The sequence below is a fragment of the Pezoporus wallicus genome, unplaced genomic scaffold (genome assembly GCF_028554395.1).
Source record: "Pezoporus wallicus isolate ANWC-B61680 ecotype Strahan unplaced genomic scaffold, APGP_CSIRO_Pwel_v1 contig_5418, whole genome shotgun sequence".
NCBI classification, from domain to species: domain Eukaryota; kingdom Metazoa; phylum Chordata; class Aves; order Psittaciformes; family Psittacidae; genus Pezoporus; species Pezoporus wallicus.
This window is the reverse complement of record NW_026640709.1, coordinates 3,491,893-3,508,719: the sequence shown is the minus strand read 5'-3', so window position 1 is coordinate 3,508,719 and position 16,827 is coordinate 3,491,893. Positions and strand designations below refer to the sequence as shown.

The 16,827-nt window shown below is 34.7% G+C and overlaps 1 protein-coding gene across 6 annotated transcripts in view; it reads right to left on the bottom strand.

The window, feature by feature from the left end:
* FMN1 (formin 1) overlaps positions 1-16,827 on the bottom strand; it is a 187,904-nt gene that overhangs the window by 80,699 nt on the left and 90,378 nt on the right. For all 6 annotated transcript variants that reach the window (XM_057420082.1, XM_057420085.1, XM_057420084.1 and 3 more), the window contains 2 exons: positions 8,107-8,891; positions 4,897-5,047 (listed from right to left, as the gene is read on the bottom strand). In XM_057420082.1, the coding sequence (XP_057276065.1) occupies positions 4,897-5,047; positions 8,107-8,891 (936 nt within the window). The remainder of the gene's footprint in view (positions 1-4,896; positions 5,048-8,106; positions 8,892-16,827) is intronic.

Sequence of the window (16,827 nt, the reverse complement as noted above, 5' to 3'; positions counted from 1 at the left end):
TGGAAGGTTCTTAGCTTGCCTTCCTTTTTTTTTTTCTACATACTTGTTAGAATACCTTTTTTTTAATAACCACATTTCAAATTCTAGTAATTTCATCCTCATGTCAGGATGATAGGTTCTAGAAACTAGAGTAACTCAATAAGAGTAACTAGTTACAGTAGAAACTAGTGTAACTCAAGTAATAACAAACTAGTGTAACTCAAGTAATAACCATTCCATGATAAGCCATTTTCTGGGGGCATGAAAGCAAAGAATTTGTGAATCATGAAAATGCTTCCACTCTGGAAAACAGGATAGCTACCTATTTTCATTCACAGGACAATGGACAGAAAATGGATTTTATGTTTTTTACCAAGTTAATGGAATCATGATGTCATCTAAAGCATTTATGCACTTTGTCCTGGGTTCAGCAGTAGCAGCAGAACTGTCGTGGTTTAAGCCCAGTCAGGCAACTCGTTCACTCACCCCCCTCCCCCTTCTTTCCCTCCCCCTACTCCCGGAGGGAGGGAGAGGAGGATCGAAAAGAAGGCAACTCCCATGGGTTGAGATAAGAACAGTTTAGTAACTAAGGTATAACACAAATCACTACTGCTACCACCAATAATAACAATGATAAGAGAAAATAACAAGGGAAGAGAATACAATATCACCCGCTGAGAAACGACTTCGACCCCGAAGCCCCTGTCCTTCTGGGTAACTCCCAGTTACCCCCCCACCCCAGGCATGACGTGCTGTGGTATGGAATACCTCTTTGGCTAGCCTGGGTCCGGTGTCCTGTCTCTGCTTCCTCCTGGCTTCCCCTCCTCCCTAGCAGAGCATGAGGCTCACAAAGTCCTTGGCCAAACCAAAACATCATTGTTATCAGCTCTGTTCCCAGGCCGAAAGTGAAAACACTGCACTGCACCAGCTACCAAGGAGGAGGAAAATGACTGCTACTGCTGAACCCAGGACACACTTCAAGACAGTATCAACTATATGTGTATCATTCTAAACAAATTTTTATAAAGATCTTCCAATATAGAAACACAATCTCCCTACCCAAAATTGTTCTGCATTCCTCTGGTATCCTTATTCTTAGAAAGCTTTTCATAATTTTTCTTTGCAGCAGCTGCATGCACTTGATGACACTTACTGTGTGTTCCAATCAACCTTCTCTTTTCTAGACTAAACAATCATAATAATGCAATTCTTTTCTCAGAGATGATTTTTACACTTTTCATCATTCTCACTCTTTACTCTTTACAGTTATTAAACATTTGTAATGAAGGGCTGTAGTGCCTAAATCTAGACGCATTTCTTAACTGAGACATGGCTGAATAAATTGTCTTGCAAGCAATACTTCTACAATCTATCAGAGTTTCATTTTCACTTTTAAGTAATACCAGATTTGGCAATTCATGTTACTTTTGTGAGCCAAGAGTTAACTGGTATCTTGTTAATTGTATTAGCTTTGTGCTAGTCCCTACCTTTTAGACCACATCTCTGATACACAGAAGATTTCTAAAGGGTCTGCTCTAGTACATTTGAAGTCTCTTGCAACTTGGTGGTGGCTGCAGAGTTAATATTCCATTATCTAGGTCATATGTGAAAATACCAACTAACCAGACCCAGCATAGATGCCCAGAGAATCCTCAATATATTCTCGTATTTTGACACTGAGTATATATATGAGTACAAATATATTCTATATTACAAAGATTTATTTTATAAATTATGTATTATATTGTATGCACATTAAATATATGTGCGTATAAATACATATGAATATAAATACACACTCAGAAGTTCCCCTTCTGAGCATAGCTTGCCAAATGGTACTGGAAAACACACCATCCCTTCCATTTATGCAGGTATTTAGATATTTCTGGCTGAAAATGGTAGATGTCTACCAGCTGTAAGCAAGAAAAGCATAGCATACAGTGAATATTTTAATCTGTGTTGCTGTAAGGTGTCTACTATGTGGACAAATATGTAAGAATAGTGCAGAGTGAAATTTCTATAGGTTTAATGTGATTCTTTCCATAGAAGCATTAATTTCACAGACTAAGCATCCAGATTATTTTCACTTGTTTCACAAAAAAATAATAATTCTGAGAATAAATTGAATATTATTTCATTTAGAACTGCAAGAGAACTGTAAATAGGTGGTAAAGACGTCACCATTTGACAAGCTACCAATTGTTAAAGTTGACTTAGTCTTACAAAGTCGACCCAATTAAATGAGAAACAATTCCCCTCTAATTTGAGAGAATCTTACTTTCAATTCCATAAGGAATTTGATTGCTAAGCAGTGATGTAATTCATGATGTAATTCATTCAAGGAGAAATTTATTAAGTAATCATGATTTAATAAGCAATCCTGCACCACCTGATGGCCTATCTTTTCTCTAAATACCAAGCAGGCTGAACTTAGTATATATAAAATGGTATGAAATATGACAGTTTCTGCAGAGAAGAACAAGATTCGTGTCTATCCTAATGTCTGTAGAAAGACAGACTATAGAATATGATACACTACAACACTCGTAGCATCCTTAAGGCCAGACAAGCACAGGTTTCTGTACTGAAGCAAAGAAAAAGATTGCTCTTTTAAAACCCTAGTAGGTAGACAAAATTGTTAGAAAAAAGGCAAGAAAAGCTGACCCGAGAAAAAGCATGAGAAAACACAAATGAAGCCAGCAGAACTGAGAGTTTTACATTAATCTATGGGAGCTTTCTGTTACTATCTACTAATAAACCCTCCTATATCTAAATAAAATGTATCTCTACTGTTGTATCACTTGCAGGCCACCGAGACTGATCCACTGGAGCCAGCTTGCAGACATCTGGGTTTTCAGAGTGACAAAGAAAAACATAGGACCATCCAAGAGGACTGTCTGTAAAAAGTCAGCAGCTACTATGAATTATTTAGCAGAGAAGGGTGGAAAGACAGGATATGCAATAAGGAAATGCTATATGCAATTAAATTCAAATTTCATCTGAATTCTGAAAACTGATTTATTTTTAATGTTTAAATTGACCAAATAATGGAAAGCTTAGTATTGCTGACCACGGGTTTTTAAAGTTTTCACAGAAGCCCTACAATTTCCATGGTTTATAACATCATGATCATAATCCCATGACTTTTACCAAATTAAAGACGTAATAATTGATATCACTCTTTATCTCTTTAGTCTTTGTATTTTCACACAGCACTTTAAAGCAACATTTTAATTTCATTTATTTCGGTAAATATGTTATAAGTTTAAAATAGTCTTAATAAGTTTACATTTAATAGCAAAACAGAGTTGAAACACTGACATAAATAGATATCTTTGAAAGAAAACACAATGTTTTTTCACAAGAAATAGTACTTATTTTACCGTTATTTTCCATGGTGAAATGGAATAACTATTTTCCAATTTGATTTGGCATAAAGTTAAGAGAGATTATTAAAAAATGTGCTGATGTAGCAAATAATTTAGTTTACAAAACAACAAGAAAAAGAATGATGAGATTTCATCTTTCGGAACACAGGCTTAATTGTCTACCTGGTTTGCTGTCATACACCTGGAGAAACAGGTATATTCACATAATTGGTGAGATTTTGAAATAGAAATGCAATTATTTGTTCATATCATTTCTTAAAATTACACTGGTTACATTATTTTTCAAAGTTCTTTAAAACCTGTATTTCCTATTAAACATTTTTTTCTGAAAGAGGTAAATTAATGAAATGTGTACAAAAGCTGTGTACTAGATGCAATATGCACTTGAAGAGTTTGTCAAGTAAAGTATGTCAAAATGTTTTTCGCAGAGATGTTCATGCTCAACTTCAGTCTAACATTTTAAGGATTGTAAACATTACTGATTTCTTTAGGGTGTATTTACAAATGCCAGCATGCCTCCATCTTGGCCCTATTTTTCCTTTCCACTTTTTGTATCACACAAGTTTGAATTTTATCAATTCTATAGTCTTATTTAACACTTCTCACTAAATACTGTGCTAAAACACAGTACAGGAAGCTTATGATTAAGGATGTTTTGAAAGATCTGATTGCACTGATACGTATCTATGCATGTATATCTCATGTTATATGTATTATAAAATTAAGATAGATAGACAGCATAACTTACATACAAAGTGCCCTCTTGTGGTTCCAAGCAGGTAATCTCTAAGAGATTTATGATATATTTAAATGGGTTTCTAATATATATCCACACTGGTTTAGAATAACAGTATTTATTACTAGTTAGCCTAATTTTCAAACAGCAAATATTGCTAAGCCTTTTCTTTGTCCTCTCTACACACAGTAATTGACAAGTATATACTCTCTCTGTAATGGATCTTGGCTATGGAAGACAATATCTGTGCTATAGTAATGACACAAGTACTGCTTAAGTTTTTGTCCATTAAAGACATGATTGTCCTGCCCATTCCTGAATGGATTCTTCAGTTATACCAGGAAAAAGTTTTCTGGCATTCATTATTCAAAACATCTAACATATAAAGCCCTGTGTTGCTTTATACTTTATTTTTCCAGTAAAATTAATCTCAGTGGAAGAGAGGTTTGCTAGGGTAACAATGACAGCCTTTAATTATAAATCAGTTCAAGGGCAGACACAGCCTGAAATATCGGGACTTTCACGTACATAATAGAATTTGTATTCAGTTCTCTTATACAATATCTTCTCTACCTCACTGGGATGTGGAACTTTCATTTTCAAAGGCAAGAGATCTTCCAATGTAAATAAGAGCCCCACATTCTCAAGTAAGAATTAAATCAGCAGTTTGCTTTGAAATGAGACTTAGAAACCTATCATCTGTTTGTTCACAATAAACAAAAAGGGAGTTTTCTTAAAATGTAAAACTAAACAGTGACACAAAAGAATCAACTACAAAGAAAGAATAAATACCTTTTTGGCCTTGGGTTTTTTTTCATAAGTCTCTGATAATGGCTTTCTTTTTTCCTGAGTGGTGTCTTTGGAGAATAAATATTCAAACTCAGTAGTATCAAGTATATCAGGTTCTTCTAATGATTCCCATAATGTTGGCATAGCAGTTTTCCTATAAAGGAAAAGGTAATAATCAAATTTCCAATAAAATTTTATGAAGAACCACAATAGACCTAACTGCAACAGATGAAAATTCACAATAGATTTAAAACTCAAAGAAACATGCACTGCTGCTACACAATCAGCATTCTTTCCCTATTCCTTCCACTGAATCAAAATGTTTTATAGAAGGCTGTTCCAAAGAGTTTAGCTATTCCATATCTATGCCTTCTAGACTATTAAAATGCATTATTTGTATTGCAGCTTTTGGTACAACAACCAAATATTATAACTGCAACTTATGAAATATGTCTCAAGAGATTTCTGCCACTTCAACTAGGATTAGGAGTATTTCAACAGCAGTTTTAAAAAATTCCCAGTAATCTATTTAGACCTATAAAAATAAACAATGTCAACAAACAGTGAACAAAATTTACTCAACCATATTTTAAGAGCATTTGAGGTCATTTGTATAGGACTTGATTCACTGCATGTTAGCTGCAGTTGTATGTTCATATTTATCCTTGTTGCAGTTCTGAGAAACTAGAGTAATTACATGGCCTATATTTTTGGAGACTAACCAGTGTTCCGCTCCATTCAACCCACCGTAAATTTTAAATGTGTGTTATCTTCCCTTAGTTTTTTGCCTTCCAAAACCAGATTTAGTTTTGGAACAGTCTGGAACTTGTTTAAACAAACCTCTAGTATTATCTGGATTTAGAGAAAATACAATGTAGTGCTGCAAACACAGCACTTCATTTCTGAAGGAGCTATTTCAAAATTTCAATGTTTCTGGAAAATATGTTGGACAAAACTTTGAGTGCTCTTCTTGTCTGTTTATCAGCAGGAGGTGGGCCCACTTCTTCCAGCAGATGTCACTACAAGACAGTGAAATTATTTGCGAGGAAAAAAAAGAAGTGATGAAACCCCCTAGAAAATACGAATGGCTGATGTCACTAAAAATACTTTTATTAGATGTAATTTGCAGAAAATGCAACACCTACAGATTCAGGCAAACCAAAGTTATGGGGTATTTCAGAGTTAGGATTTTTTTTACTTGGTACTCAACTGTACATTTACTATTGTGAATGTCTGTGGAACTCCATTAGCATCCACTGATGCAGCATATTCTGTGCCACAGGACATGCTTACAGCTCCACAGCTTCACTCTCCCCAATACCAGAGTTCGTGTCAGCAACACAGAAAAATGAAGGATTCTTTCTGGCTCCAAAAGAAGAACTCTGAAGTCTTCGCTGGCTGTTGATCTGAGCAGCAGACCCCTGAAGAAGTTTCTAGTTCCAGTACAGACCATGAAAATGTTGGACCACTACACCTGGTGACCAGCAGTTCACCAGAAAGCTATGAATGGGACCTTACCTTGCATTCAGCAAAAGCTTAATTAACCAGCAACATTTCAGAGCAAGCATTTTGATTTCAGTGAATTGAAAGAATTACAATAACACTTATTTAGGGACCAATGATTTCTTCACTGCGAAACCATTTTTCACTAGCAATTATGGAAAAGTAAAACCAAAATGTTCAAATTTCATGCTCCAAAATAATTCAATGCCTTTAATTCTGAATCACTGAAAGAATATAACTGATATTTCATTAAACTCTTTGTTCCTGTAAAACATTTATTATAAAATATTAACACACTAAAATGCTTTCTTATACCAGAATGATTTTTCCTTACCAAAATAAATTCAATCAAAAAGTTGTAAACTAAAATTAAATTCAAATAAATTGCTATTAAATTTAAAATTTTAAATATATTTAAATACAGATATTCAATTTACAGTGCTTAAATATACTAAAGTAAAATAAAATATTAAGAATAATCATAAATAATTTTTATACTTAAATACTTTATAACTACAATTTATTATAATTATATATAAGTGCAAGGGAGACGTTAAAACAGCCTTGCAATACCTCAAGAGGGCCTACAAGAAATCTGGAGGGGGACTTTTTCCAAGGGCATGTAGTGAAAGGATGAGGGGAAATGGATTTAAACTGAAAGAGGATAGAATTAGATTAGATCATTAGGAAAATGTTCTTTATTGTGAGGGTGGTGAGGCATAGAACAGGTTGCCCTGAGTCACATTCCAGCTTTTTTGTAGGCACCTGTTAAGTACTGGAAGGCTGCTCTAAGGTCTCCCCCGGAGCCTTCTTTTCTCCAGGCTGAACAAGCCCAACTCTCTCAGCATGTCTTCATAGGAGAGGTGTTCCAGCCCTCTCATCATCTTCATGGCCCTCTTCTGGACCCAATCTAACAGATCCATGTCTTTTAGTACTGCGGGTCCTAGAGCTGGATGCAATACTCCAGGTGGGGTGACACCAGAGCAGAGCAGAGGGAGAGAATCACCTCCCTCGACCTGCTGGCCATACTTTAGGGCAGCCCAGGATACAGCTGGCTTTCTGGGCTTCAAGCTTGCTTTGCCAGCACAATTTTTTTATCTGCCAGAATATCCAAGTTCTTCTCTGCAAGGCTGCTCTCAACTATTCACCCCCTAGTCTGTACTGGTATTAGGGATTGCCCCAACTCAGGTGAAGGACCTTGCACTTGGCCTTGTTGGACATGGAGTTTGCAAAGGCCTGCTCCTCAAGTCTCTCAAGGTCACTTTGGAAAGACCCCTTCCCTCAAGCATATCTAGCATTTTATCCCAGCACTGAATCACAATAAGACTGGTAATTTTATTTTTTTTTAACTACAGAGATGTCTGTAAGTATTGATACTCCTTAATGGATTCTTCATGCTGCATGTTCCCAAGCTGCATATATTTATACATATGCTTTAATTTTCCTGCTCTGACACAATTAAACACAGAGGTTAGGTCCCAGTTTAACTGGTTCTAGAACTAGCATCATAGAGCTCTGAAGATGGTATTACCTGAAGTGACTGGGAAGCAAAAATGAAACTCTGTTCTTGTCGGAACAAACACATAAATTCCATGTCTCTACACTGATTCTGCTATACATTCCTAGAATGTTAACTTTTTAAGTATTAAAGGGTATACATGCCCTTGTATCACACTGTATAAATAGCAAGTCCAAATAAATATATTTTACCTGGTATCTTGTAATTGTATCCGTGTCCAATACAAAGGCTTCATGGGACGGCTAGGTTCAATGGCAGGCTTTCGAGGACCTTGGTTTGAAGATAAAGTGCTGTTAAAAAATAACCCAGGCCCAGGAGGTGGAGGGGGTGGTGGTAAGACAGATCCAGGCAGTGGAGGAGGCACAGGAGGTCCTGACCCTGGAAGCGGGGGTGGTGGAGGTGGTGGTGGTGCTTGAAAATTCCTACAGCTTTCAGAAGGTGGAGGTGGCAGTGGTGGGCCAGATCCAAACTGAGATGTCAGTGAAGTCGTACACACTGGCAAAGGTGGTGGTGGAGGAACTAAACCTGGTAGTGAAGAATCAGGAAGGGGAGGAGGAGGTGGTGGTGGCGGTGGTGCTAATGGTGGAGGAGGCAGCATTTGTTTCGGTTGACAAGGTAAGACACTTTCTGAAGACTGCACATTGCAATTGTCCTTATTTTCACTTTGGGCAGAAATATTATGTGACAAAGAAGAAATATTAAGCTTTTTGGGTACTATTTGGTTATTTTTCACAGCTCTGTTTTCTTCTTCACTAGGCTTTATGAAAGTTTCTCTGTCAGTCTGTATACATACATTTCGGTATGTCTTTGGTGGGTTACCATCTTCAGTAGAAATGCCAATATCTTTTGCTTTTTCACTCCTTCTGTTTAATTTATTATCAAGTTCATTCTTCAGATATGCAATTGTTTCCTCAAGCTGAGCAGTTGATACAGCATGTTCTCCACGAATATGGAATACCCTGAGTTCAAACTGAGACTGCAGAAAAACAACAAAAAAAAAACCTTAGTGCAAATATTTTCTAAAGTGTTTATTTTGTTGTAATTAAAAATCTTCACATTTAGCCCACATTCTTACTTTAAGCCAAGACACACACAATTTACTTTCCCAGTTCTAAATAGCTTTATTACAAGCTATTACATAAATGGACTACTACTAATCTTTAAACAAGTGTAATCAGTGTATGTTTCAACAAAACGTATTTCCAGCTCTGGAACATCAATTTAGCAAATTCTAACTTGCACCTTGCCTTTAAGCAGACTTCCTGGTTTCTAATTGCTGAATGAAATAATTACTGGTTAAATATGAGGAGAAATGTAACTTTTTCAAATTGTATTGCACTTATGACGTGATTTTATTGACTATTTAATTTCATACATATGCCATATACATAGTTAACATGTTAGGAAGTAAAAAATAGAGTAAACATAACAGAAGTTGAAATTCTCTCCCCCCCCCCCAAAGAAAACATTAAATAAACAAAATACTTTCTCAATCCATTAAAAGTGTTCTCATCTATTAAATTCACAAAAGTACACAAATTCTCCTTCAAATTTATCTTTACTATTAGATTGAAACTTCATTTCTACCTCATGTATTTTAATCTAAAATTCAGGAAAATACATCTTAGAACCAAGATCAAGAGGGTTTCACTGTTATAGAAGGAAATAACAGTCTTTCAAGAATATATATAGGTAAAGAAAAAACCAAAACACTTTTCTTACCATATATCAGAAAAATACAAAACATTTGACACAGAAATCTCTCCTTTAAGTAATTTAATCTAAGACTGCTTTTCCAGATGACTGAATCCCTACAAGTTATTTTCTGTTATGCCATGCTACTATCAGGCAGCTGACTGCTGCTCTTTCTTTTTAAAGCAGTGACTCCTGAAAGAGCATATTCCATGGTTCTTTCAGGATCTCTGTACAAATGGAAGCCAGCATTTCAACAGAAGCAGCTAATGAGCTGTGATATTCCAAAATTTCTGCAGGCAGAGCAACTTACACTTCAAAAAATCCTGCAGTGCTGGTCAGAAGCAGCAACATAGAACTCCCTACTTAACATTTCATCTTGAGTATTATGTCAGACTTAATAGATCACAATATTAATTACTATGCATCTAACTCATGCATGTGTAGCTCAGTATGGAAGATCAGTGTAATATACTTTATATCATACAAAGAAGCGCCAATAGGTATGCAAAAAATACGTTATTTTTTACAGCAGTATAATCAACTTGCATTCTAAATCCATTTAAGATAAAGTCCAAAGTAAACAATCTGAAAATACTGGATACAAAAGGCTCCTTCCCTTAACTGGCAAGCATAAAGGTGGGAAATTGAAAGTTTTGCAAAGAGAATCGAACAGCAATTTGTATTGGAAATAACCCAATTTCTATTAGCTTTATCGAAGAACTAGAACTAGTATGTATAACAAATTGAACGTTGTTTACTTGGCTTTACTTGCTGTTACTATATCAAAGTTTGTTTTCACTCTGTTCAGTTCAACTATCACAAGATTTTCTGTCATCTGAACTGCTCCAGAGCAATCACCTTTCTTTTTAAATTTGGCATGCTGATTCATAAATGAGGCATTGAAGTAGGTTTGCCTTAGGGAATTTAGCTATTTTGTTTATCATAGTATTTTGCCCCTGTTGGACACCAGAAACTACCTGACAGAACAATTTACTTCGAATGTTAAAGATTTTTCCAGCAGTAAATCTGAAGTCACCTTAAAAACACGCTGTAAAACAAGCACAGTATTTAACAAAACTACTTATTTCATCTAACTGGGCATGAAAGCAACTGTGTTAGTATTCTGTACATTTTCAATCTCAGATCTTCTATCTTTAATTGACAATATAAAATTGGTGATTCAAATCCAAAATTGGATTTGAGAAATAATTTTAAACTTTGTTCTTGCTTTTTACTCTTTCACATTTTCAAAATTATTTTCTGTTAATAAAAATGCTAAACATAAACAAGAATTAAAGCTGAAATTACTAAGCAAAAAAAACCAAATGCAGACAACAAAAATGAGACATTGGGAATCTGTTCTGAAAATTTCATCAATGCAAACAATCAGTCTTATCTAACTGAAGAAGTAAGTAAGATTAAGTAATAAAGTAAGATTAAGTAATAAAACACATTTTTGATTGCCTTACACCTCAGATTTTGTTCACTGAAATAAGATTAAATAATATTGAAATCTTTTCAGTTTACGTAACCATGACAGTATTTTCAACAGAATTTTCAAGAATATATATAGATACTATTTTTAAATATACACATAACACGTATTCTTAATAACGGTCTGCTTAGTGACAAATATTTCTTCAAGAGAGATGGAATGCTCTAAAATCTTATAACAAATTAAATGAAATCGAACAGCATCCAGTCATTCCATGCAGGTAGAATTTAAAACATTTTACATGGTCACTAAATTTTTCTACAGCAATTGGCGATACAGTACATATCCAGGAAAATCTTTTCTTTCTTACAGTGAGACTAAGGATAGGAATAATGGAATCTTATTGTACTTCACATTATTCTAAACAAATCCAACATACTAAAATGCAGCATAATAAAACTACTTCCACCTCACAATTTCAAGTGGGAAATAAATCAATCAAAACTAATTTCATACTATATGTTGTCACCAGAATCCTGAAATATTAAAAATATAATGTGAAAAGAGAGACATTTCGTTGAACAGAAATTAGTGCTTGAAGCATTTGTGCATTTCCAGTTAAAATGCTGTTTAACTCTAAACGGGAACCAAAGTTCTTTTTACTTTAGTATACATATGTCTACCAAAGCTTACAGTTTTATTTCCAGGCATCTGTCAACACTCCTTTAAAATGCTTATGATGGCTACATTAACAATACCTGTGGCTGGTGGGAAGAACCAATTTTTAGCTGAATTCAAATCTATAGGCACTTGAACAGGTAAGAGTTCAAATTATTCAGTTGGATAGATACAGTTAAAATTATTCAGCATCTTGTTACTGAATCACATCAGCGATTATTACTATCATGTTGGAAATATACCAAGTCTGTTTTCTTGGCACGTCATGCACCAGGCTCAGAGTATTTGGAAACTGCTGTTAAATTGAATAATGACCAAAAGCTACCTGCAATTTGGTCACAGCTATTTGAAGCAGAAGGGGGGGGGGGGGGGAAAGAAGAAAAAATATGGTGATTCCTAGGGAAAAGGATCTGTGATAGCATAGCACAAACGGATCGTGAGTCAACAACTCCATATTAGAACATATAAATAGAAACAAATGTAATTTGCAAAACCACAGTCCTTGTGCTCTATTCAGCTGCTAAAAGTCATGTGTATGTTCAGTTTAAGAATAATGCTTTCCCTGTGTTCACAATCACTGATACTGAAATCTGGGCCAGTTCATTCGGTATTGATTTTCCAGGTTCAATTTACATTGCCTTTGTCTTCACCTCACCCTTCCTGGGTAACACCCTCCTTGCGTCCTTAGTTTCTTTCTATTGTTGAAGAATAGTTCCACTGAACCCCTACATTTGCTTGATGTAATTCAGCTGGATTGTTGTCTATTATCCTTTTAATCCTGTGCTTTTCTCACCTCTAAAACTAGCCTTTCTGGATGATGACTTCTTTTTCCATTCTTGAAAGGCTGTCTGCTTCCAATATCCATTTTAAAGAGGTTGAATAAATAGGCAGTTTAGTCTACCCCTCTAATTAATCTTATTTTGCTTCCAAATCTGCCATTTCATGAAACATAGGTTTCAGAGTTTTTGCACTTCTGATTCTGACTAAATAAAGGCCATGCCCATTTGCTATTCAAGCCTCACCAAGCCTCTTGTATCTGCCACTGGAATGGGCACAATCCATTTTCCTTGACTAAAATCACCTCTCCAGAGCAAATGATCCCAGCTAACTCCCAGTTCCCTTAAACATAGACAGTTATATGTAAGCTTAGAAGACCTGTATTACTCTCTTCCTGAAAGTATACTGTTTATGGGTAAAATAAAAGCCACCCCTATGAAAAAAAAAACACCCGTCTTACTAAAATAATTGTTATTGCTATGATACAAAGGTGATTATGTAAATATCCAAAATACTGATATATCATAACCTGGAAAACAAGAGGAGGTTTCTGGAATGGCTTTCTAATGTCTTTAGGTCCTTTCTCCTTACACACACCCCTCTGCTGTATGAGTCCAGTGACATTATTTTTGCACCTGCTAAGTGACTTGACACAAGACAAGATATATTTGATATATTTTCCAAAATAATGCCAACAGCTCAGCCTTGGTCCTGTGAGGCTCAGGAACATATAAAGCATATGTTCAAAGGAAGAAAAAAGAATCAGTGCAGTATACTTCCATTAACCATTAAAGTCTCTAATGATAAAGCATGTAATTTATCACAAAAAAAAAACAACAAACCAACCAATCAAACAAACAAGCAAAACAAAGAAAAAAAAAGACTAAATACTCCCACTGATAATATAACCTACGGGTTGTCTCACTGTCTGACATGATAATGCCGACTGACACAGACAAATCTAAATGCCAACATGACAGCTTTTCTCTGTGCTTAGGTAGGAGACAAAGTTTACGGCCTCATTTAATACAGTCAATATAGTCAATTATAGTCTATATAGTCAATTAAATGCAATCAGCTCAAGTATGTACTTGTTGTGTTACTGCTTTATATAATGTGATTTTATATGGACAAAGACTTTCTAACCATGACATAGAATTGCTTTGATATTGAAAATTTTATAACAATTTGTATGCATGAATATGAAGAAACCATATATCTCTACAACAACCTACATTCAGAAATCAGTTGCTGCCTTCTTATTAGTCAAGACTTATTTGCACCATAAATGTTTCAAAAAAATCCTACGTGGAGCAGTAAAACATTAAAAAAAAAAAAAAAATCTTTAAGCCACTGGTTAGAGCTAGCAATATGCAGAACTTCTGCTTTGTAAATAGTGAGTTAATGCTTCGCTGTTAATGCATAATATTTTTTCTCTAGTGTTTACAGCGCTATTCTACTCTAAAAAGCGACTGTGTAAAAATGGTACATCTTTAATGAACAAAGCTGTTCTAAGTATATCAGAGACAGACCTCTTCTTTAACTGAGAAACACACACTTTTACTAGTTTTTACTCTTAATTAGCCGGGAAAAACAAAGTTGTAGGGAGAAAGTGAGCTCGATTTTATTCCCTTCTGACTGTATACACTGATTGCTACGTCTAATCAGTTACTTATGCCAAGCCATGGAAAGGAAAAAAAATGGGAACAAAGAAGAAACAAAGTATCAAAGCATATGGTATCTAGAGGGGAAGGGGGAGAGAGAGATTAAAACAGAAGAGAAGAAAGGAAAGGTAAGTTACTGAGTTGGCAGTGAAAAACATTTTCATAGACTTTATAGCTTTTTTTTAAATTTATTCTTTATAGTATTGTGGCCATCAAAGTATTGTGCATAGAAAAGAGAGGAAAACCAAATTTTTCACAGACAGCCTCTGACTTTTTGGTTTTGTTTATTTTAAGTAATTTCATCTTCAGCTTTTGGAAGAGCTCACACTTTTTATTCTTGTATTGTGTTGACAAAGAAAAAAGAGGTCCTTTTTTGTTAAATCTCTGTCCTTAAAAAAAAAAAAAATCATTTGTTTTAAATTTTAACAACAATCAGTGATTTAGGAAAGGATTTCTCCATGAAAAAAACCTTAAACCTGTGCCAATTTACATAAAAATCAAAATCCCCTTCCAATAAGTACCTCAACCAATATAATCAGTTACATATGATACATCACCTTTTTCAAGGGTATGCAGCAAGAACTGTTCTTACATCTCATAGTCAAAAAGTAAGCTAAATGATTGACCATTCTCAAACATTCAGGAACTCTAAATATTTGTACAGGCTATGTATACAGAGCGCAATTATCCTTCCAATTTAAAAAATAGTACAAGAAGTTGGGAAGAAATTTTACCATAGTGGATATGAAGAACATTGTTTTTCTAGATATTTTTGAATATTCAGTTATTTAACAGTTACTGGCATTTGGGTAGTTGAGAAAGAAATACAGCCTTATAGACAGTAACTCTGGAGTACAAAATTATTGGCATAGCACATCATTAAAATATACCCAGTTACATTGCAAAATACAGGTTTTTTTTTTAAAAAAAAAACATAATGTGCATGACTACTTACATACAGGACTACAGATAGCTTAAAATTCATGCAACATTTTAAGCACTGATTCATGTAATGTTTTGTAATTTAAGTATTTACTGTGAAAACATAAAAATTTTGATTCACACACACACATATATATTTCATGTTACGAAATACAACTTCTGATTTAACAACACCTGCAATTACTTGTAAAGATTGATATTAAACAGCTACCATTTCTACAAGGATATAGTATGAACAGGTCCTCAATCTCAAGTAACTACACTTAAGTAAAAGCTACAAATAGACACCAAAAATGTAGCTATTTGATTACACTTTAAAAAAATAAGGCATTATTCTTCCAGGAACTAAGTTGCACAACTATTCAACTCTGTAATTGAACTGCATTTTGACATGCCAAATATCATTAAACATCCACAAACCAAAGCAGACCTTTACTAGATTACTATTTAAAACACAATACGAAAAATCTCCATTTACAGAAAGGAAACGTAGATATAAAGCTGCATGAGAATTTTAATAATTCAGTATTTGAGTATATCAGTTACACACTTAGAATGGCTCAGAAGGCATTTTCCATACCTTCCTTAATATTTTATAGCCATACTTAACAGATGGATTGCCATATTTAAAAAATGCGCATTCACATAATGAGTGAAGTTGCTAAAAGCTCTGTTTCATTATAAATGCGTATCACTGTGAGCTTAAGGAATTTGTTACAGAAAGGGTAACAGAAGACAGAAAGCTTGGTGAAGTTAACATGTTCAGCCTTTATAAGGCCCATATTTATACTATATGAAGGAATGACTAATGTAAAAAAGGATTGTTAGTATAACTGCACAAGTCGTGAATTATCATCAGAAAGAAGAAAGTAATGCCATAAGCCTGCAATTCTGAATTCACTTATGAATTTCTACTTCCTATGTCACCAATCTAGATGTCTACAAAATAAAAAAATCCCGTGCATTTCTAGACTAGTGTAAAGGGACTTCTTCCCTCTCTCACCTTTTTGATTGTACCGAAATAATTGGTACAATACACTTAATTTCATCTTTTTCCTTGTCCTGTCTGGAAGAAACACCATCTAACCAAGATCAGCTTCAAAAAAGCAAACAGGTATATGAACAACTGACTGTATGTATGAGAAAGGAATACACTCAATACAAGCAGGTATTCGAAGGCAACCTAAGCAAAATTTTTTTTTGAGACATGTACTATGCTTCGCACTCCATCTGCTGTTATTTCAGGCATTTTCTTATTCTTTGTTAGAAAAACTCCAAAACTAGCAAACAGCAATTCTCAGAATGCAGAAAATCAATGAGAAACTGAAGATATTAACATAATAATATCTACTCTGCTGCAAAAATATTCAAAGTAAGCACGACACTTTTTTTTGTATTTAAATTAATATATGCTTACATTTGCTTGTATGTTTATATGTTTCTAATAATCTTCCACTCGTTCCAGTTTTCAGTCAAAACTGTTCTTAATGTAGCCAGTAAAACATTCTTCAGGCCATTTCAGAAATAGCTGGCATTTATAACACATTTTGAATACTTCTCTTCTATAGACTCAGTTCTGCATCCAAGAAAACACATTTATTAACACCTTCAGCCACTCTTCCTGGTCCTCTCTCTATACAGTATGTCCACACTGCTGCACTGCTCCTTTACTTTGCTCCTTGAACTCATTTCCTAGCAATTCCCAGTGCTGGTTTTCTCTT